We start from the raw sequence: 21,786 nt of genomic DNA on the forward strand, positions 1-21,786 counted from the left end.
GTCTCCCCTAGCATGGCTACACATGTGAGTTCTTCAGTGGCTTCTCTTTACCCAGTGGTCTATGCAAGATCTACCACTTTCACACCAGATAATAATTACAGACTCATGCAGGAAAGATCTGGTCTGGTAGTTACAGACAAAACAGTGGTATTTAGACCATCCCCCCCCCCCCACCCCCAGAACCAACTACAGTTTTGACCACGGACGGTTCCCAGATCGGGGGGGTGGGGCATTATCTGGGAATGACTGTTCCAAGGCCTATGGCAAGAACATGAGAGCATTTGCACATAAATGTTGTAGAGACTAGACCGGTGCTGTACGTGTTGCAAGCATTTCAGGACTCTCTTCTGACAGGAACAATTGCAATCCAAACAAACAATATGTCAGTGGTTTTGCATATAAACAAGCAAGGAGGAACCGAGTCATATCTTCTATGTCGAAAGGCACAAGGAGTATGGCAATGGGCTGTCACTTCTCAGCGTTTTCTGATAGCAATGCAGATCCCGGGTAAATCCAATGTGATAGCGGGCAAACTCAGCAGAGCTATTCTGTTGCCTCACGAGTGGTCCCTAAAGTTAGAACTATTGTAGGAAAGATCTTCCAGAAATGGGGCCAGCCGTGCTGCGACCTCTTTGCCACGTCCATGAATGTCAAATGCAGTAGCTTCTTTGCCCTAATTCCCCCTCCGGGGAAGTCACCAAGGGATGCACTCGTTCAAGATTGGACCCTGGGACTTCTCTGTGCCTTTCCTCCATTTCCCCTAATTCCCAAAGTGTTACAGAAAGCCAATATGTTGAAAAGCATGATGATTCTCATTGCTGCTTACTGGCCTTGTCAAGTGTGGTTCCCCTTTCTTTGGACAAATTTGCTGGTGGAGCTGTGGATCCTGGACCCAGTTCCAGATCTGTTAACCCACCCATCGGCAATGTTCCATCCTTCCATCTAGACCGTCGAATTGACAGCATGGCTGCTCTAATTCCACGATTAGCCAAATGTTACAATTTTTCCCCTGCAGTGAAACTTATCATAGTTTCTTCACACAAAGCGTCTATGAGAAATACATATGCTAGTAAGTTGAAAATATTTTCTTACTGGGCTGTTAAACAGAATATAGAACCTTTTACATCTCCTATTCCCACAGTTCTAGATTTCTTCGCCAAACTTTTTCATGAAGGCACAGCAGTTGCTACTTTTCGGGTTCAGCTAGCAGCATTTTCTAGTTTTCATATCAGAGAGATGGGAGTACCTATTATGTCTCTCAGATTATGTAAAGCTTTCCTCAAGGGTACTTTCTTGCTCAGATCCCCGATCAGAGAGCCTCCAGCTCCTTAGGATCATAATTTTGTGCTTGCTGCTTTGGTTTTGCCTCCATTTGAACCTGCATCATCTTGTGATTTAAAATTCCTGTCATGCAAAACACTCTTCTTGGTAGTCATTACTTCTGTCAAATGGGTGTCGGAATTACAAGCTCTATCAGTTTGCTCAGGGTGTCTTTAAGAACTAATCCCTCGTTCCTACCCAAAATCTGTTCAGAAAATCTAAATCAACCAATTGAATTGCCTGTATTCTTTCCAAATTATTCTGACAAGGCAGAATATACAGTACAATTAGATGTGCAGACAATTGTGCTTCTATTTACATAGGACCAACCCTTTTAGAAAATCTGATCAAATTTTTGTCTCCTTTTCAGTCAGAAGGAAATGATTACCAGTTTCTAAAGTAACCTTGTAAAAATAGCTTACAAATTGCATATCTTTTTCTTATAGTAAGAATAACAGTCAACTTATTGGCAAGGTAAAAGGCCATTCCACCAGAGCATTTGCTACATCCTCTGATTTCCAAGCTAGGCTTCCCATGGATTCTATTTGTGCAGCAGCTACATGGGCGAGACTTCATACCTTTATTATGCATTACACCATTGATGTGGCCTCCCGGAACATGTCTTCCTTTGTTACCATTGTTTTGAGGAGTCTTTTTTTTCCTGCACCACCCTAGGGTAAAGGAGCTAGGGACGCTGTCCCAACCAGCAAGAAGTACGGCAATATAGGACAACATAACATTAAGAAGTTATGTACTCACCATAACATTCCATGTTTGTTGTCCATCTCGCCTGCATTCTTGCTTCCCACCCACCTTCCCCCCATCCTGCATTCCTGGAAGAACAGGTGGACAGTCTTATAAATTTGTATATAGTTTGGAGTCTCTGATGCTTCTCCTTTCTCAGACTTTGATATATATATGTGTGTGTGTGTGTGTGTGTGTGTGTGTGTGTGTGTATATATATATATATATATATATATACACACACACACACACACACACACACACACACACACACACACGGATTTACTTCAGAATCTCGAAATACTGAAATCTCGAATTTCAGTATTTCGAGACCATGAAGTTAAAATCCATAAAGCCAAAACCCCAGAAGCGCAAAATTTAAAATCTCGACTTCTATACAAAACATACTGCGCACACAGACACAAACATATACCTGAACCAGCTGGTTGGAACCAGTAGCAGCTTTATTAAGAGAAACATGAACAGGTTAAGCACTTTCTTCCCTTATGAAGGGACTTCATCAGAACAAACTTAACTACCAAACCAAGTCCTTATATATATATATATATATATATATATATATATATATATATATATATATATACACTAATTAACCAATAATGCAATAATTCACTTAATTAAGTTAAAATGAATCACAACAAATACAAAAAAATCCTTAAAAAGACCACAATAAATATAGAAAATTCTTAAAAATATGAACTACATCCTTTTCAGTCAACCTCCTGTAGTTCATATAAACTGATATCAACACGATGATAGCTATAAAATGTATACATAGAATGAAAATAAAACAAAATTAAATAGAATAAGCCTGTTATACTAGTTCATATGTAAAACAGGCTATATAAAAATTTTAGTGTTTAAGTTGTTTTGAATATATATCTGTTAGGATTCTTGGAATTTTTTGGAGAAGGTTAATAAAATTAAAATAGTGAGTGATATGTTCCTTGTAACTATTGATATAAGCAACTTATTCACAGTGATACCACATGAAATTGGCCTGAATTGGCTAGAGACACAATTGTCCAAGACAAGCATGTACGATTAGGACACCATTAACACCCTGGTGGCATTAATGGAGTTAGTTTTAAAAAACAATTGTATCTTTTTTGAAGGTCAGTATTTTAAACAGGCCACTGGGGTAGCTATGGGGGCAGCGTGTGCCCCCCATATTTGCAAATTATGTGATGTCCTACTGGGATCAAGCATATATTTTCGCAAGTGAATTTAGTGAGTTCATTTCTTGTTTTACCAGATTTTTGGACAATATATTTCTCGTTTCAAAAGGTATTGAAGAAGTATTAGAAAGTTTTTTGTCCTACGTCAATAAAACTGTAGAATTTCTTAAATTTACCTCTGATTACAGTAAGGAGAGTATCACCTATTTAGATGTGAGGTTAACAATAAACAAGGACAAAGGTAAATTGACGTCTGGTATTTTTCGAAAGCCTACCTTCTCCATTTCCTGTTTAGATTTTGGGAGCTGTCATCCTCCAGCACAAAAAAGGTCAATAATGAAAAGGCAGCTAGTTAGGGCTGCCAGGATGGTAAGTGAAGATGAAAATTTTAGGAATGAGGTAGAATTTATATCTCAAATGTTCCTAAAGAGATGATATCCCCGTTCAACAGTGCAAAAAGTGGCTAAAGAAATAATTCAAAAGAGGTTAAATGGCACATACCAACCTATTTTGTGTAATGGTGGCCCCGACAATTTAAAAACTCAGGTGGCAAAAAATGGTAGACTGTATAATAATATGTGTTTTTTATTACCACATATAATTTGGATGCAGAGACAATTGCAGGTATAGTGAGACACAGTTGGGGGATTTTATTGTATAATCATCACATAGCAGAGAAAGTAGGAAGTGCCCCTATGATAGTCTATAAAAAAGACAGGTCATTTAAGAATTTATTGGAATCTGGAAGAGAATTTGAACCAGATAAAATTGTTATATCGCTTGGGAATTTTAAGTGCGGTATTGGGAGGTGTTGCAAGAGCATAATGGAAACCGCAGAACATGTGATGGTAAATGGCATAAATATATGTATAGTAGGGCATTTTAATTGCTGCACAAAAAAATGTGAAATACGTATCTAAGTGTCAGTCATGTTTAGCATTTTACGTTGGAAAGACCTGCAGACAATTTAAAGAGAGGATTTATGAACATCTCTTAGATATAAAAAATGGAAAAATGACCAATGCCTTAGCCAGACATGTTTCTGAATTTAACAATCATAGTTTTAAATTCCTAGTACTGCAACAGTTAAACAAAGATGTGCAAGGGAAGGTGTTAGATATTCATTTGGACATAAGTGAATTAAAGTGGCAACTAGCAATGAATGCAACTGAATTCCCAGGTCTTAATGAAAATGTTAAACAGTTGCATTTTAAAACTAAAAGATATCCTGGGTTAGTGTCCTAGTTTTCTCACACACATTTACATATCCATTCTAGTTCCTATTTTATACTTTTTATTGAATGTCTTTATATAGTTTCCTATTGCCATATAATTTATGAAATATATAATTAATAGATTTACAACATATTTAACACTTTAACATTTTTATATAGCCTGTTTTACATATGAATTAGTATAACAGGCTTATTCTATTTAATTTTATTTTATTTTCATTCTATGTATACGTTTTATAGCTATCAACGTGTTGATATTAGTTTATATGAACTACAGGAGGTTGACTGAAAAGGATGTAGTTCATTTTTTTAAGAATTTTCTATATTTATTGTGGTCTTAAGGATTTTTTATATTTGTTGTGGTTCATTTTAACTTAAGTGAATTATTGCATTATTGGTTAATTAGTGTGTATCTGTAAGGACTTGGTTTGGTAGTTAAGTTTGTTCTGATGAAGTCCCTTCATAAGGGAAGAAAGCGCTTAACCTGTTTGTGTTTCTTAATAAAGCTGCTATTGGTTCCAACCAGCTGTTAAGCGCAGTTTTCTTGTTCAGTTTCGGATTTGGACATGTGGGACAAACACATCTCCCCAACACACATACAAACACCTACCCGACATACAAGAAGGGGGGCAAGCCCCCCACACACACACACACACACACACACACACTCCCTACTTAAATATAGAAACTCTGAGGTCGCACTACACAGACAAACACACAAAAACACCACTGCACAAGCTACATTCACCTCGCGCGCACACACATCACACTAACAAGACACATACTAAAGCCCCTACCCAAAACCCATAAAACACAAATACTTACCTACATCTCCAACCATCCAATCACACACCTCATCACCAGAACCGCTAATTCAAAATCTCCGAACTTCAGGATTTTGATTTTCGCGCTTCTGGAGTTTCGGTATTCTGCACTTTCGCCTTTCTGGTCTCAGGCTACTGAAATTCGTGATTTCAGTTTTTTGAGATTCTGAAGGGAACCCTATATATAGATATGTGTGTGTGTGTGTGTGTGTGTGTGTGTGTGTGTGTGTGTGTGTGTGTGTGTGTGTGTGTGTGTGTATATATATATATATATATATATATATATATATATATATATATATATATATATATATATAAATTCAGACTTCATTTAGGCGTAGTAATTAATACTGAGCTAGTAGAAAGTAAATAAAAACTCAGACACTGAATAGATGATTAAGCTTTCGCTCTTATTCAGGTGGAAGAGCTTCATCAGAATAACCTATAGTCAACAATACTTACATTATATGTAACTAGAGTCACTTGTAAACTCTAGGGGTTGGGAGGATGGTCTAATGGTTAAGGTGTTTGCCTTGCAAACACAAGGTGCAAGGTTTTCACACTTCTAAAGACTAGTGTGGTCTCCTTTAAGGCCCCCGAGCCGACGGAAAACACTACTCAAGCCGCTGAATCACTTACAAATGCCTTCTACCAGCACCTGCAGGACTGTATGGATAAGGCAATCCCAAGCAAAACAAAGACTCTTTGTACCAAAGGCAAGCGTCCACTCTGGTGGACCCCAGCCATAAACAAACTCTACAACAAAAGGAGGAAGCTACTACAAGATAGAGCAAAATCCTTAAAAGGTAAGACACCCTTGATCACTATAAGTAAAAAACTAAGAGCTCTCATAAAATCATCCAAAGCAAATTTTGAGAGAAAAATAGCTAAAGACTCAAAAGACAATCATAAGGCCTTCTTTAGCTATGTTAGAAACCTGGGAGGAAACTCCCAGATATGCTCAGAACTAGTTCAAAATGATGTAAAGATTACTGATCCTACAGACATTGCCAACATACTGGCTGACAGGTTCAGTGCAAACTTCTTTTCTCCCCAAAAGGAGAGATATCTATACCAAGCGATTGCAGCCCCCAAACATCTCCAATGCCCAAGTGAGAACTGCTCTCTCCAAAGCAAAAACACAGCATCCATGGGACCTGATGGTGTCCCCGGCTGTGTGCTCCACGAACTCAACGAGGAATTAAACCCACAGCTAGGACAGCTGTTTAATCATAGTCTTACCTCTGGATACGCACTCCAGGAGTGGCGCACTGCAACTGTGGTCCCACTTCACAAAGGCGGTGCCTCCACCGACCCTGGAAATTACCGCCCATTAGCTTGACAAGCCTTATCTGCAAAGCCATGGAGAGGATCATAATGGACCTCATAAATAAAGACATAGGGAATTTGCAGACTTTGGATCCATCCCAGTTTGGCTTTGTCAAAGGCAGATCATGCCTTCTAAACTTGGTTGACTTTTTGAAACAGTCACCAAAGCCATTGATGAGGGAAAGGCAGTCCATACAGCCTACCTCGATCTGGCGAAGGCCTTTGATACAATACCCCACTCGGGTATCATTGAAAAACTCATCAGCTTAAATGTTAATCCATACATCACAAGATGGGTTGCAAACTGGCTGAGTGACAGAACCCACAGGGTCAGAGTTGCTGGCGCCATGTCAGACTCAAAGCCTGTCACAAGTGGTGTACCACAGGGCTCAGTCCTGGGCCCACTCTTGTTTGGCATCTACTTTTCCAAGTACAAGCAAACACAGGAGGGTTATGGCTGACAAAGTTTGCAGATGACTGCAAACTGGCCATAGTAGAAAACACATCTGACACAGATATCCTTCAGAAGGGTCTCACAGAAACGGATAACTGGTGCCAGAGCCATGGCCTAAAGTTAAATGCCAAAAATGCATAGTCATACCCTTCGAAAAACAAGGTTACCCCTAGCTACCAAATAGGTGGCAATCCACTGAGTACAGAAGAAGTTATCAGGGACCTGGGGACCCAGGTTGATAGTAGTCTGTCATTCGACACCCATGTAGCTAAAGTAGTTAGGAAGACCTTCTACAATGCCCACCTTATCATGAAGGGATTCTCATCTAGATCAAGGGAGGTCATAGTCTCCCTATACTCATCACTCATCAGACCAATGATTGAGTACAATGCCCCATTCGGAATGTATCTGACCCGACACTTGCAGCAGCTGGAGAGGCCACAAAGTTCCTCACCAAAAGGATAAAGGGTCTCAAACATCTGTCCTATGCTGCCCGACTGAAAGAACTCCAGCTCTATTCAGTCGCTTGCGCTTGCTCAGAGGTGACCTTTGCCTAACATACAAGGCCATGTCAAACCCAGATTTGATGAATATGCTTCACCTCAAAAATCTAGATCCGTCAGAGCCACAAGGGCGGAGACGTAAACCTCGACACGGCTATTAATAGGACGTGCTGGAGGGATAGATTCATCACCCAAAGACTCCCTATGCTGTGGAATAAAATCCCGGTATATGTGAGGCAGAGCACCTCGCTGGCCTTGTTCAAGAGAAATCTTGACCAATGGATGGGAGATCGCAGATATACCCCAGGGATTACCTCAGTGTCACTGCTCAACAGAGGCACAGCAAAATAATGGGTATAGTTCCCCATACTAAAGGGGTGGCGTAAGCCACAAAACTATGGGCTAGGCTTGTAAATGCCCTCGGGCAGATAGCCTAGTATGAACCTATGAACCTAAAAGCCAATGAACTACTTATAACTTATTAGTACAGTAACCAATAGTACAACCAGACAATATTTAAACTGTGCCAATCATCTAAGCACAATAACCATGAACATACATATGAATGACAGGGGCATGAATATTAAATAAACACTCCCTTGTTAGCTAATCATTGAACAAATGTACAGTGTGCGCACTAAATATGCATGTCGGAGACATGAATATTCATATAACTGTACAAGTGGTGACTAACAAGTGTGTCAAAGGTCATGGATGGATGCAAACACATTTTGTAGAAAGAAAGCAACTGTCAAAATAGAATTAAATCTTCCATTTTAAAGCGCATTTAATATTAACACTTTCATTCAGACCAGGGTATGTTTCAGAATTAAGCAGTAATTACCATTTAAGTTCTCTTAGTTCTAAATATAATTCCCAATCTCCAAAAAAACAGTTAACTTGTTCTAATACTATGAAGTAAAATTTACTAAAAGAAGTACAAAAATGCTATGTTTAGCAAGGGCATTATTTAAGTTCTTTGCCCTGATGGCTCCTAGATGCTCCTTAATTCTATCTGAAAGTTTTCTTGTAGTTTTACCTACATAAAATGCTTTACAAGATGCAAGATTCTACTGCTGTAGAATGGCAGAAGAAATATTTTGAAAACTTAATAGTATAATTACAATGTGTGAATGTGTATTGAGATCCTGTGAAAATGTTAGGGCATACCACACATTTATTACATGAATGCATCCCATTTTGAGAGTTGGAAGTAGAAGTAGAATTAATAAGAAAAGGTAAATAAATCTCTGTTTTCTAAACTCATTCTTATGGTTTTGGTTCTTTTAAATGAAAAGGTAGGTGCAGTGCCAATAGTAGCTGACATAAATTGTGATTCAGTTAATAAATCCCAGTTATTCGTGATGACATTTCTAATTTGTGACCTGTCCCTAGAGATGGGTAATGGGAAACTAAGGGTTCTGTTAATGTTACTTGCATTATGAGAGCGGACAAGGGTACGGGATTAGTCTTGATTCAACAAGAAGAATATATTCAAAAAATGGAAACTACACTACATAATAATGAGTTTTTCACCCAAGTAGACATACAGACAGTAGACACACACTTTACCAATATTGACAAGACCTTGAAAAGTCTACAGATTACTAATGCCATCTCTTTAGAAGATTACATGTTTTTGTCAGTCCCCTCACCTAATCTAGGGAGATTATTTGGTATTCCCAAAATCCATAAGAATGCTTCTAACCCACCGTTTAGACACATCATTTCTAACAAAAAAAACAAAACGGAAAAAATTGCGGAATACTTAGATGCAGTTTTAAACCCTTTAGTACAAAAGACCAACAACTATTTAAGAGATTCATGGGCTTTCTTAGACTAACTATTCCACAAAAAGAAGGGTTATCTAAATGTATTTTAGTAACTATGGATGTAGAAGGGTTATACTCTAATATACCTCACAAAGAAGGTATGCAACTTTTCAGATTATTTCTTAACAAATACACCACCTTCTCAAAAATTAAAATTAATACATTATGTATTTTAGTTGAAATGGTACTGAATAATAACTTTTTCTTCTGTAATGGACATATATACAAACAAACCAAGGGAATAGCTATGGGTTCCAAGATAGCACCTGCTTTTGCTAATATTGTCATGAGCACATGGGAATTAGAAAAATTAAATACCTTGAATAACTTTAATCTAGTATACATTTATAAAAGATTTATTGACTATGTTTTCTTTGCGTGGAAGGGTGACCAATCTTCTTTAGACATTTTTATTTCTGATTTGAGAGACAGTTTACGTTTTTTGAACTTGATTTTGTCTGGAATAGGGTCTTCTATTTCCTTTTTAGATACACAGATATACTTACTACCTCCTAATACAGTATGTTCCACTATATATAGAAAAGAGACCTATAAAAATAATCTGCTTGATTTTACTAGCTCCCATCCATTTTTTATGAAAAGGAACCTTGTCAGAAGTCAATTTATTCGCATTTCTAGAATTATCAGTCAAGATTATGACTTTCAAAAGAATGCTGTTTTGTTAAAACACATGTTTCTTCGAAGGAATTACCCTCTATCTCTTATTAACAATATATGTAACGAGATCGCTAATGGCAGACACACTAAATATTTACCAATTTTTACTACATGGTTTTATACCTAATACTTCTAAACCAAGTAACATTAACAGAACCCTTAGTTTCCCATTACCCATCTCTAGGGACATGTCACAAATTAGAAATGTCATCACGAATAACTGGGATTTATTAACTGAATCACAATTTATGTCAGCTGCTATTGGCACTGCACCTACCTTTTCATTTAAAAGAACCAAAACCATAAGAATGAGTTTAGAAAACAGAGATTTACCTTTTCTTATTAATTCTACTTCTACTTCCAACTCTCAAAATGGGATGCATTCATGTAATAAATGTGTGGTATGCCCTAACATTTTCACAGGATCTCAATACACATTCACACATTGTAATTATACTATTAAGTTTTCAAAATATTTCTTCTGCCATTCTACAGCAGTAGTATATGCAGGTATTTGTGCATCTTGTAAAGCATTTTATGTAGGTAAAACTACAAGAAAACTTTCAGATAGAATTAAGGAGCATCTAGGAGCCATCAGGGCAAAGAACTTAAATATAATGCCCTTGCTAAACATAGCATTTTTTGTACTTCTTTTAGTAAATTTTACTTCATAGTATTAGAACAAGTTAACTGTTTTTTTGGAGATTGGGAATTATATTTAGAACTAAGAGAACTTAAATGGTAATTACTGCTTAATTCTGAAACATACCCTGGTCTGAATGAAAGTGTTAATATTAAATGCGCTTTAAAATGGAAGATTTAATTCTATTTTGACAGTTGCTTTCTTTCTACAAAATGTGTTTGCATCCATCCATGACCTTTGACACACTTGTTAGTCACCACTTGTACAGTTATATGAATATTCATGTCTCCGACATGCATATTTAGTGCGCACACTGTACATTTGTTCAATGATTAGCTAACACAAGGGAGTGTTTATTTAATATTCATGCCCCTGTCATTCATATGTATGTTCATGGTTATTGTGTTTAGATGATTGGCACAGTTTAAATATTGTCTGGTTGTACTATTGGTTACTGTACTAATAAGTTATAAGTAGTTCATTGTTTTTTTGTTTACAAGTGACTCTAGTTACATATAATGTAAGTGTTGTTGACTATAGGTTATTCTGATGAAGCTCTTCCACCTGAATAAGAGCGAAAGCTTAATCATCTATTCAGTGTCTGAGTTTTTATTTCCTTTCTACTAGCTCAGTATTAATTACTACGCCTAAAAAAAGTCTGAATTTATATAATTAAGATTCTTCTAGTGCACAGTGTTTATTTTATATATCTATATATATATATATATATATATATGTGTGTGTGTGTGTGTATAGAAAATTTGGTATATCATTGTATGATTTGTCTAAGTCTATTTTCGCTTGCAAATAAGATCTGGGGATGTAACCCCAGAGCATCATGGGATAGGGGTCAGCCTCGAGCCAGTGGAAGCTCTCAAGCTTTAGTATTCGGCTGAGTCAAAGCCAATGATTGGCTCCTAATCCAACCAGCAGGAATGTAGGCGAGATGGACAACAAACATGGGATGTTATGGTGCGTGCGTACATAACTTCTTATTCTTTCATTTCACCGTCTGCTGTTAAGGCAAGTGCGCTCACAAAGCAAGATTTCATTCTTCGCAAAATAAGAGTTGTGATTTTTACTGTTTCGTATGATAGGAATTGCCTGTGTTTTCAGGTGTTAATTATTTTTTAGCTGTTCTTTATAAAGAATGCAGTACTTGTTCCATTAAACTCTGTTTTTAAACAGCCACATTGTCTTTCACTTTGCTGTTTCAAAACTAGTAAGTAAATGTCTGTACCTGCCATTATTGATTGGTTACTCAGGCTTGTTGTTGAACTGCATCAATTGGGAGTAATATGCTTTGGAAAAAAATTCTCCCAAGGTCATTAAATTACTGATAGCAAGCCCACAGTACTTGTGTTTTTGGTAATTGACCATGTCATGTCTTGTTGGTTAAGCTCAGTTTGAGATTGAGGTTAATTTGAGTGTTTTTTTTTTCTTTTTTTTTTTATTCCTTCTCCTGTCTCTGAAGAGCCCTGATGGTGCCCATTTGACATGGGAACCTCCGTCTGTCACATCAGGAAAGATTATTGAATACTCTGTGTATCTGGCAATTCAGAGCTCTCAGACAAGTGAACAGAAGGCTTCTGCTCCAGCCCAGCTTGCCTTTATGCGGGTGTACTGTGGTCCAAACCCTTCATGCTTAGTGCAGTCTTCTAGCCTTTCCAATGCTCACATTGATTATACAACAAAACCTGCTATCATCTTCCGCATTGCTGCCCGCAATGAAAAGGGATATGGTCCAGCCACTCAGGTTAGGTGGCTGCAAGGTGAGTACAACAGGATTTAGAAGCTGATAGTTAAGATGTTAAAAACATACTGCCCACCTTATTAAAATCTGTTATGATAATGTAGAGTTTTACACCATCCTTTAGTTACCTGGACTGAAAAATAAATGCACATCTGATAAAGATATTGTTTGTTTATGAAAAAAGTGTCTTGTCATGGATGCAGCCATGAATGAATGTTAAACATGGTTGTTTGTCCATCTCGGTTTGAGAAAGAACGTTCCAGCAATAACCACCATTGTGTTTTTTCTTACCTTTCATTAGTACTTTCTTTACTTTAGATTTTCCCTACAGTATTTACACGCATGTGCTCTGATGTCAGTTTTAAGTCACCATTGAATCATGCAGTTCATTTCCTCCTCATGATGTACAAGATTAGCATGGCATCTGTCCTTTTCCTGGTCCGATTTCTCTACCTTGGTAGGTATTGCCCATTCCCTTGTCATCTAGCTTACCAGTGTTTTTCTAATTGTGATTAATTCCTTGGATATCCCTGCTTGAATTAGTCTTTGGCCACTAAAGGCTGTGCTGTGTCTATTTTATGTAAATTTATGTATGTATAAGTTGTTTGCATATACGAATGCATAACACACACGCGCGTGTATATATATATATATATATATATATATATATATATGTGTGTGTGTGTGTGTGTGTGTGTATGTATGTCTAATGATTGGTTGACATGTTACTTGGTCAGTGCATAAAATAGCAACTGAAACACGTTGACCAGGCATTACATTATTAATGCATCACATTGAGACACAATGCATTGAACAAAGAAACTAATTTCCTTTTCCATTTCACTACCCAAAGCCCAACCACATTCAGCCCAATTTTGTCTGAATAGTGGTAGTGTTATGGGAAGGGTGTTTTTAAATGCAGGGTAGGGTTAGGAGCAGGATTAGGGTTAGCACGCATTACTAAGGTGGAGTGCGTGGGGCTAATGTCTGCTAGATGCATCTCTCAACTACAAATCTGATGTCAGTTTTCATTCATCCTTGACCTTTGGGTACTCTGTTTGATCCTCTGAACCGGCTCAGCCATTATACAGCTAACGCCAGCCAAAAACTCTAGAGCCAAGACTTCACCCACAATACCCCTAATTGTATTACCTCAGATCTCATTTGCAGCGTCAGCTGATGTTCTTCATCTCACATTGCTGCAGTCCTTACATATGGGTAGTCCGCTGTCCTCGGTCGGCCCGAATACCAAAGTATTAGGCTGACATCAGTCACGGCGCTTAAAACTGACATCAGGACGTCAGGGTACAAAAGCGCATGACCGACGTCATATCCTCAGTCTTTTTTGCCGCATGGTCCGATGCAGAAGCAGCGTTGCAAGTGCCGTTCGGCGTTCTGAAATTTTTCGAGTTCGGAGTTTCAGACCGAATCCAAGTTGGCTAAGTACCCCGTTGGGGAATATTTTGGCAGAGGCTTCACTTAATCCTGATTCTCTGCCTCCTGCGCCTGTTAAACCGGATAGGTATTACAGGGTGCCTGAGGCTCATAAATATCTTTATAAGAGTCCTAGGGCGGACCCAGAAACTATTAGTCAGGGACCTAAGGGTGTCAAGGCCTCTGTTGTAAAAAATCCGGTTCCTCTAGATAAAGAGGCCAGAGCTTTGGATAGATGGGGAAAGAAGGTCTATACATCTTCTACCTTAGCTATGAGGGCTTTGAATTGCCAGTTTTATATGTTGAAATATCAAAACTTTCTTCTTTCTCAATTGAAGTCTAAGGTGGATGCTCTGGCGGAAGGCATTGAGTGCAAAGAATTACAAGATTTGGTGCTTGTCTCTGAACAGGTGGGTAAGCATTCATTACAATGTGGTTTTGATGCTGTGCAGGCCTCGTCTAGGGTGGCTGCCACTGGTTCAGTTCTTCGCAGGCACGCCTGGCTGAAGGATCAGAATTTATCTGACCATGTTTGCAGTCTGATGTGTTGTTTGGTTCACCTGTGGAGTCAGTCTTGAAGAAAATGGAAGACAAGGCTAAGTCTATGCAGGCTGTTACAGATTTTTTGCAAGTTCAGCCTCCGAAGTTTAGTAGGAATTGGCCTGCTTAAGGGGTGGATGTATCCTTCTTATGATTCTCAGTCTAGGGGTAGATCTAGACGTGGTAGGGGCCGAGCTCAGAGTTCTTTTAGACCTAGAACAGGGAGTTCACCTGCACAATCTTCGGGTGAGGGCAGGGGCCAGTCCTTTCGTAAACAGGCCCAATGACCTACTTTTTCAGCTGCCAGATCCTTCTTGCCTGGCAGCACCTTTGGGAGGAAGGTTGGCACTCTTCAAGGAAAATTGGATTTTGATTACCCAAGACAAATGGGTATTGGATATCATACATCAAGGTTACAAGTTTTATTTCCATACCTTGCCTCCTTTCAAAGGCATGCCAGACGTTCCTCCTCAGCAAAGACTAGAGGCTCACAAACAAATTTCTCTACTACTTCAATTAGGGGCCATACAACCTGTCCCTCTGTCAGAAGTGGGCCTAGGATTTTATTCTCGCCTGTTTCTAGTACCAAAGAAAGGGAACACGTGGAGACCAATTTTGGATTTATCTATCCTCAACACATATCTGGACATTCCCAAGTTCAAAATGTTGACGTTACAACAGCTTTTACCTCTGCTGGGCAAAGATCACTGGATGGTGACTCTGGATCTCAAGGAGGCTTACCTTCATGTTCCTATCAGGCTCAGTTGCAGGAAGTATCTGCGTTTTCGGGCTGGGACTTTTCATTATCAGTTCTCTGCATTGCCCTTTGGCTTATCTACTGTGCCCAGAGTGTTCACGAAGGTTCTGGCTCCAGTGGTAGCTTTCTTCAGGCTAAGAGGAATACAAATCTATCCTTATTTGGACGATTGCCTGATTCTGGCCCAAGAAAAGGACGAACTTCTTCATCATTTACAGTATGTGATGGCAGTGTTAAGATGCCTGGGGTATTCTGTGAACGAAATAAAGTCCAGTCTAGTACCCTCTCAGGACATGTGCTTTCTGGGTGTGAGACTGAATACAGCATCCCAGATGGCCTTTTGACCCCGGACAAACAAAAGAATCTTTCCCTTTACTTCCACCAATTGTCTCGTCAGTCCAGGCTGACTGCAAGGACAGTCCTTCAAGCCTTGGGGTTCATGGCATCTTGTATTCTGGTACTTCCCAATGCCAAACTGCATATGAGGAAGCTACAATGGTATCTCAAAATGTATGGACACAGCACTGCCAAGATTTGGACACTGTCATTCAGATAATACCTTGCATTCAAAAGGAATTTTTGTGGTGGGCTCAGGAATGTCACCTAAACAAGGGACTCTCTGTGACCCGACCAGAGGCGAGTCAGATTTTAACGACAGATGCCTCAGACAAAGCTTGGGGAGCTCATCTAAATGGAAAATGGGTACAAGACACGTGGCCTGCCAGACTTCAACATTTACATATCAACTTGAAGGAGATGTTAGCAGTCCAATTTGCATTGATAGCTTTCAAGGATTTACTTCTTCCAGGGCAGGTGTTGATTCAAACAGACAACACAACTGTCATGTGGTACATCAACAAGCAAGGGGACGATTCATATCCTCTATGCAGACAAGCAATGATTTTGTGGGAGACTGCTCTCAGTTTACAGCTAAATCTTCAGGCAAGGTTTCTGCCAGGAGCACAGAACTCCTTAGCAGATGTGTTGAGCAGACAAATTATGGATCCCCACGAGTGGAAATTGGATCCTCAAGTATTTCAGAAATTGACAGTGTTATGGGGAACTCCAGACATAGATCTGTTCGCTTCTCCACTAAATTACCAGCTGCCAAAGTTTTGCACAAAAAGGTTTCATCCCACAGCTTGGAAAGTAGATGCTCTCTCATTCAATTGGAGCAATCTTCACGTGTATGCCTTTCCACCTCTGCCTCTCCTCCCAAAGGTACTCCTGAAGGTCAGACAGGACAAGCCAAACATGATTTTAATAGCTCCGGATTGGCCTCGACAGCACTGGTACCCATTACTGAGAAGTCTGGTACGGGAGCCTCCATGGCCTTTGCCTTCGATTCCTCACCTGCTATCTCAGGAGAACAGTCATTTACTCAATGTCAAACTAAACTCTCTACATCTAACAGCCTGGCATATTCTGTTTTAAACCCTGGAGGGTCTCAGCTTCCACAACAAGTTTTGAATGTTATTTTGGAGGCCAGAAGACCTAGTACAAGGAAAGTTTACACAGATAAATGGAGGAGATTTTTATTTTGGAGTACAGCAAAGGACTTTGATGTTTCTAAACCTAATTTAAGTGTTGCTCTTCAATACCTTACTGAGTTATTGGACAAAGGTTTGTCCTTCTCCTCTATAAAGGTTCATGCTGCAGCGATTTCTGCTCACTATGACTGTGACCCACCATTATTTTCTCATCCTTTGTTTAAGCAATTCCTTAGAGGGGCAAAGAATATAAGACCCCCACGTGAGCTCCTACTCCTGCTTGGGACCTCAATTTTGTGTTGGAGAAACTCACTCTACAACCTTTTGAGCCTGCAGCAACTGCAGAGTTGAAATATTTATCATGGAAGACTGCTTTTTTGTTGGCCATTACCTCTGCGAGAAGGGTTTCTGAATTACAGGCCCTTATGGCAGTTGAGCCTTTCTTAATTTTCCACAAGGATAGGGTGTCTTTGCGTACTAACCCTTCTTTTATGCCTAAAGTGGTTTCTAGTGTGGCTTTAAACCAAACTATTCATTTGCCTACTTTTTATGCAAACCCCCAAAATAAAGGGGAGAGGATTTTGCACACTTTGGATATACACAGACAGTTACAATATTATTTGAGCAGAACTAAAGGGTTCAGGCAGTCTCAGCAGTTGTTTGTTTCTTTTGCTTTGGGTTCTCAGGGCAAACATGTTTCAAAACAAACTATTTCTAAGTGGATTGGTTTTTGTATTGCTTTCTGTTATTCCCATCATGGTAAGGAGATTCCAGCTGGGATTAGGCCTCATTCCACTAGGGCTACTGCCACTTCTACAGCCTTTTTAAGGGGGGTGGCTACTAAAGATATTTTGGAAGCAGCTACTTGGAGTTCAGTGCATACTTTCTCTAAGCATTACCACCTTCCACTTTACTCTAAATCTAGGGCTGGATTTGCCACTGCAATTTTACTGGGCATTTTGGCAGCCCCTAATGCTTTATAGTTTTGCCATCCTCCTTTACCTCTGCTTTGGGATTCTACCCATATGTAAGGACTGCAGCAATGTGAGATGAAGAACATAGTACAGTTTTATACCTACCATAAATGTAGATGTTCGAAGATCCACATTGCTGCAGTCCAATTTACCCTCCCTCCTTCCCCTCTGTAGTGAGAGGTGGTGGTGTGGTTTGGGTTGTACATATTGTAAATATGGTTAGTGCAGGGGTGGTTGGTTATTTTTTGCTGTTTTTGGCTTTGGCCTTTCTTGTTAGGGCCTTCTGACATCTGGGGCAAGAAAAGACTGAGGATATGACGTCGGTCATGCGCTTTTGTACCCTGACGTCCTGATGTCAGTTTTAAGCGCCGTGACCGACGTCAGCCTAATACTTTGGTATTCGGGCCGACCGAGGACAGCGGACTACCCATATGTAAGGACTGCAGCAATGTGGATCTTCGAACATCTACATTTATGGTAGGTACAAAACTGTACTTTTCTCTTGCAGCTAAGTAAAAGTTCTTTATTTTTGAAAGTTGTTCTCATCCTTTCTTTTCTTTGTTTGTATTTCTATTTTATTGGTCTCTACCCATTTTTTTCTGGTTGAATGAGCTTTTATTTCCCATACTTTACGGTATGTACTCCTTACCATTGTTGGTAGCCCCCATGTCCTCCTCTACCTTGTTAGGTAGCTCACTATCTCTTACTATAGATGATATTTTCATTCTCTTTACCAATCTTTTGGTGTCTCTATCTACCATTGTCTGTAGTTTTTCCCTCCTGTCCTTTGGGTGTGTGTGTGTGTGTGTGTGTGTGTGTGTGTGTGTGTGTGTGTGTGTGTGTGTGTGTTCCTGGCAGCTGACTCCTGTCCTTCCATTTGTCAACATGGCTGAAAAACCAAAAGGCACTACAGGATTTAAACAGTGCCAGGATTCTGGATGGAAGATGCCCAATTCCTATGGGCACTCTTCCTGTATATATTGTGTGGGTCCAACTCATCTGAATCAAGAATGTTCTGTCTGCTAGGCCTTTGGTAACAGGGCCCTGGTTGAGCATAAAAATAAATTAATATGAAAAGGGCTAATTAAGTCTTCTTTTGAAGAAGCCTTGTCCAATATTGTTCCGTCCCCATCTAAATCAGACCTTGTTATGAAGAGAAGTCACTCTGTGCCAATTTTTTCTTTGGCACTGGTGGCAAAAAAGCATAAGTTTTCATTCCTCTCTACATCTACAGAACCGAAGGCTAAGGTTCCAAGACTGTCTGAACATCCTCCTCAGCACCGGCTGCTACTACAGCACCACAAACCTCGCCGCCAGTCTTGTCAGCACCAACTTCTTTAGTTTCCTGGTTAGTGCTGACCTCTCTTACTACACCGCAGCAGAAATTGCCCACCCCCTTGTTGCCAAAATTAGAAATTAGGTATTTACCCAGGACAAGATATTCACATGCTTTTGACCCCTTCCTGGGGCAACTTCCCCAGTCCTTTCTTAGGCCAGAATCCCCCTCCTAATTATCTGTCCTTTCTTCCAGGAATCTCACCGAAGTGGACGTCGTGAGGTTGGTGGATCAGCTCCCAGTGGCCAGAGGTCTTTGTTTCCTCCCACACCCCTCTGCCTTCTGGAGTTGGGATGTTTTCTCCCAAGACTCCAACAAATCTTCCTCCTCTAACCTCTTTGGATGGCATAGAGCTTCCCACTCCGATCCTTGCAGTCCCAGCTGCTCTGGTACCGACAGCCCATCTGCCTTCAGTGTCAGGATCTGCCGTGACTTCTTCGGTTGCTTTGGAGACGGTGGACTCCCGGGGCAGTAGCTCTGCTGTCGGGTCTGAGGATTTTGGATCGGCCTTGGCTTTTTATTCGTGGCCATCCTTAACTCTGGGAATGTCGGCAGATGTGGGCTCTTCCGCAGCTCCTGCTTTGGAGGTGTGTCTCTCGGAGCAGGATGTGACTTCTGTTTCGAGGTTGTCCTTCTCGTTTCTGGGCTCCCATCCCACTTTGGGGGGTCTGCCTTCCAAGTTATGGAGAGGGCGTTGGCCTCTGCAGGCTCTCAGCTGGCCCCTTCTGTGTTGGAGTTATTTTCACAGACTCTTCCTTGCCCAGAGCTGCCACAATCCTCTACTCCCGGGCAGCGAGCACCAACGCTGCAAGTTACCCCTGTACAGGGCCCCTCTTCTTCAAAGTCCTTCTCGGTGATCCCCCACTGAGGAGCCACCCCAAAAGATGATGTACAAGTTGAAGCACTTGGATTCCCTGGAAGAATCCGTCACCGAAGACATGTACATTGATGATGGGGAGGGTTCCCCCTGGTCACTCCTGGAAGACCTTTCCTTCAGAAACATTTTAGAGAACCTTAAACAGAGGGTTAACTGGCAGCCCAAAGACCCAACCTCTGAGGAATCTGTGTACTTGCAAGCTTTTAGTTCTTGCCCATTTACTTCTTGGGTGATCCCTCCCATGGACTATCTTATTAAATTGATTGTGCAGGGGGCTTGGAAGGCTCCTGATTCCATAGAGCTGATTCCCCAGAGACCAGATAAAATTTTGTCAACCCTTGAAGACCACCAGCATTGGGCCAAGGACATAGCAGTAGATGCTATGGTGGTGGCGGTGGCCACCAAAATGGAATTTGCCGATGAGAATCCCAGTGTTCATCCTCCTAAGCGAGAGTCTAGGATGTCTAGGAGATTTAGAAAGCGGTTGTACGCTTCATCGACCTTCTCCCTAAGGTCTTGGAATTTTTATGGCGCATTTCAATAGGCTCCTGAGGGATTTGATCAAGGAGTTGTCGGATACCCTCGTAGGAACTGTGTCTGAAGAGGTACAGGATAAAGTTGCCTTTCAGCTATCCACCCTGTAGTTTTTCTAACTTGTCCTTGAGGCTCATTGTGCATGCATCCAAAGGGCCGACTAGGGCAGCGGTTTCAGGTGTTGCCATAAGGTCGTTACGCCTGGACGAGCTTGTGTGAGTTTTGCGTGGCCTTTTGTCTTCCTTCATCAATCCTCCCTTTGACGGATCATCTTTATTCGGCCCCAAAGTCAAAAAAACTGTAGCCAGGTGTGAGAAGGATGGAAAGACCCCATCTGCAGTGGGCACGTTTTTCTTCTCCCCAACAGTCCTACTGTAAGAACCAGAGGAGCGGAAAGATGTGGTTCAAAAAGTCCCAAGGGCCTTGTCAGGGCACATGGTGTGATGGCTCCCCTTGGCACAGAGGGGTGAGCTCTAATGGAAGATGCCAACTCCATGGCAGAGTGGTCCACAAAGTCAGAGTTCCAGAGATTCTTTCTCTGGACACTCCTAGCAGCGCTACTAAAAGGAGACCCGATTGCTTACCTCTGGAAGCAGTCGGAGGAAGATTTTCACTGCACTCAACAGCCTGGCCACAAATAACTTCCTATACTATGATGCAGAAGATTATTTCCAGAGGTTACCGTATCCCCTTCAGTCATATTCCAAGATCAAAAAGAAGACCTACCAAATTAGAGGGACCTAGCAGCCTTAGAGATTCGAAAAGCTGTTAGAAAAAAAAGAGTCATCCAAGTCCCACCAGACCAGATAGGATCTGGGTTTTACTCAAGGTTCTTTTTGATGCTAAAGATAGGAGACTTGAGTGACCAGTTATGGATTTCAGCCTTCTGAACAAGTTTGTTCAGCAAACAAAATTCCGGATTGTCACTGTTCAGTCTAGTCTTCCTTTTCTGGAGGAAAACAATTGGATGTGCTGTATAGACCTTAAAGACATGTGTTACCAAATCGGCTCGGAGCCAGTCACTTCCATTTCAGAGTGCTGCCCATTGGTCTCACCACAGCCCCCAGGGTGTTCACCAAGTGTATGGTGGTAATTACAGCTCACTTGAGACTGCACGAATTCCAGGTGTTTCCTTATCTAGACGACTGGCTTATCACCTCTCCCACCAGGCATCTACTGCTGCAAGCATCAGACTTCATTCTCCACCTGTTCGGGTATTACAGTGAATCAAGAAAATTGTCAGCTAGCTCCCACTCAAGATGTAGAGTTCATAGGCGCCCATCTGAATATGATCTCTCTTGTAGTTTTCCTTCCTCTTCATAGAATGCAG

The 21,786-nt window shown here is 40.6% G+C and overlaps 1 protein-coding gene across 4 annotated transcripts in view; it reads left to right on the forward strand.

The window, feature by feature from the left end:
• HCFC1 (host cell factor C1) overlaps positions 1–21,786 on the forward strand; it is a 3,865,385-nt gene that overhangs the window by 3,472,417 nt on the left and 371,182 nt on the right. For all 4 annotated transcript variants that reach the window (XM_044080175.1, XM_044080172.1, XM_044080173.1 and 1 more), the window contains exon 24: positions 12,236–12,533. In XM_044080175.1, the coding sequence (XP_043936110.1) occupies positions 12,236–12,533 (298 nt within the window). The remainder of the gene's footprint in view (positions 1–12,235; positions 12,534–21,786) is intronic.

This window comes from Protopterus annectens, chromosome 8.part0 (assembly GCF_019279795.1).
Source record: "Protopterus annectens isolate FY-2018-M chromosome 8.part0, PAN1.0, whole genome shotgun sequence".
NCBI classification, from domain to species: domain Eukaryota; kingdom Metazoa; phylum Chordata; order Ceratodontiformes; family Protopteridae; genus Protopterus; species Protopterus annectens.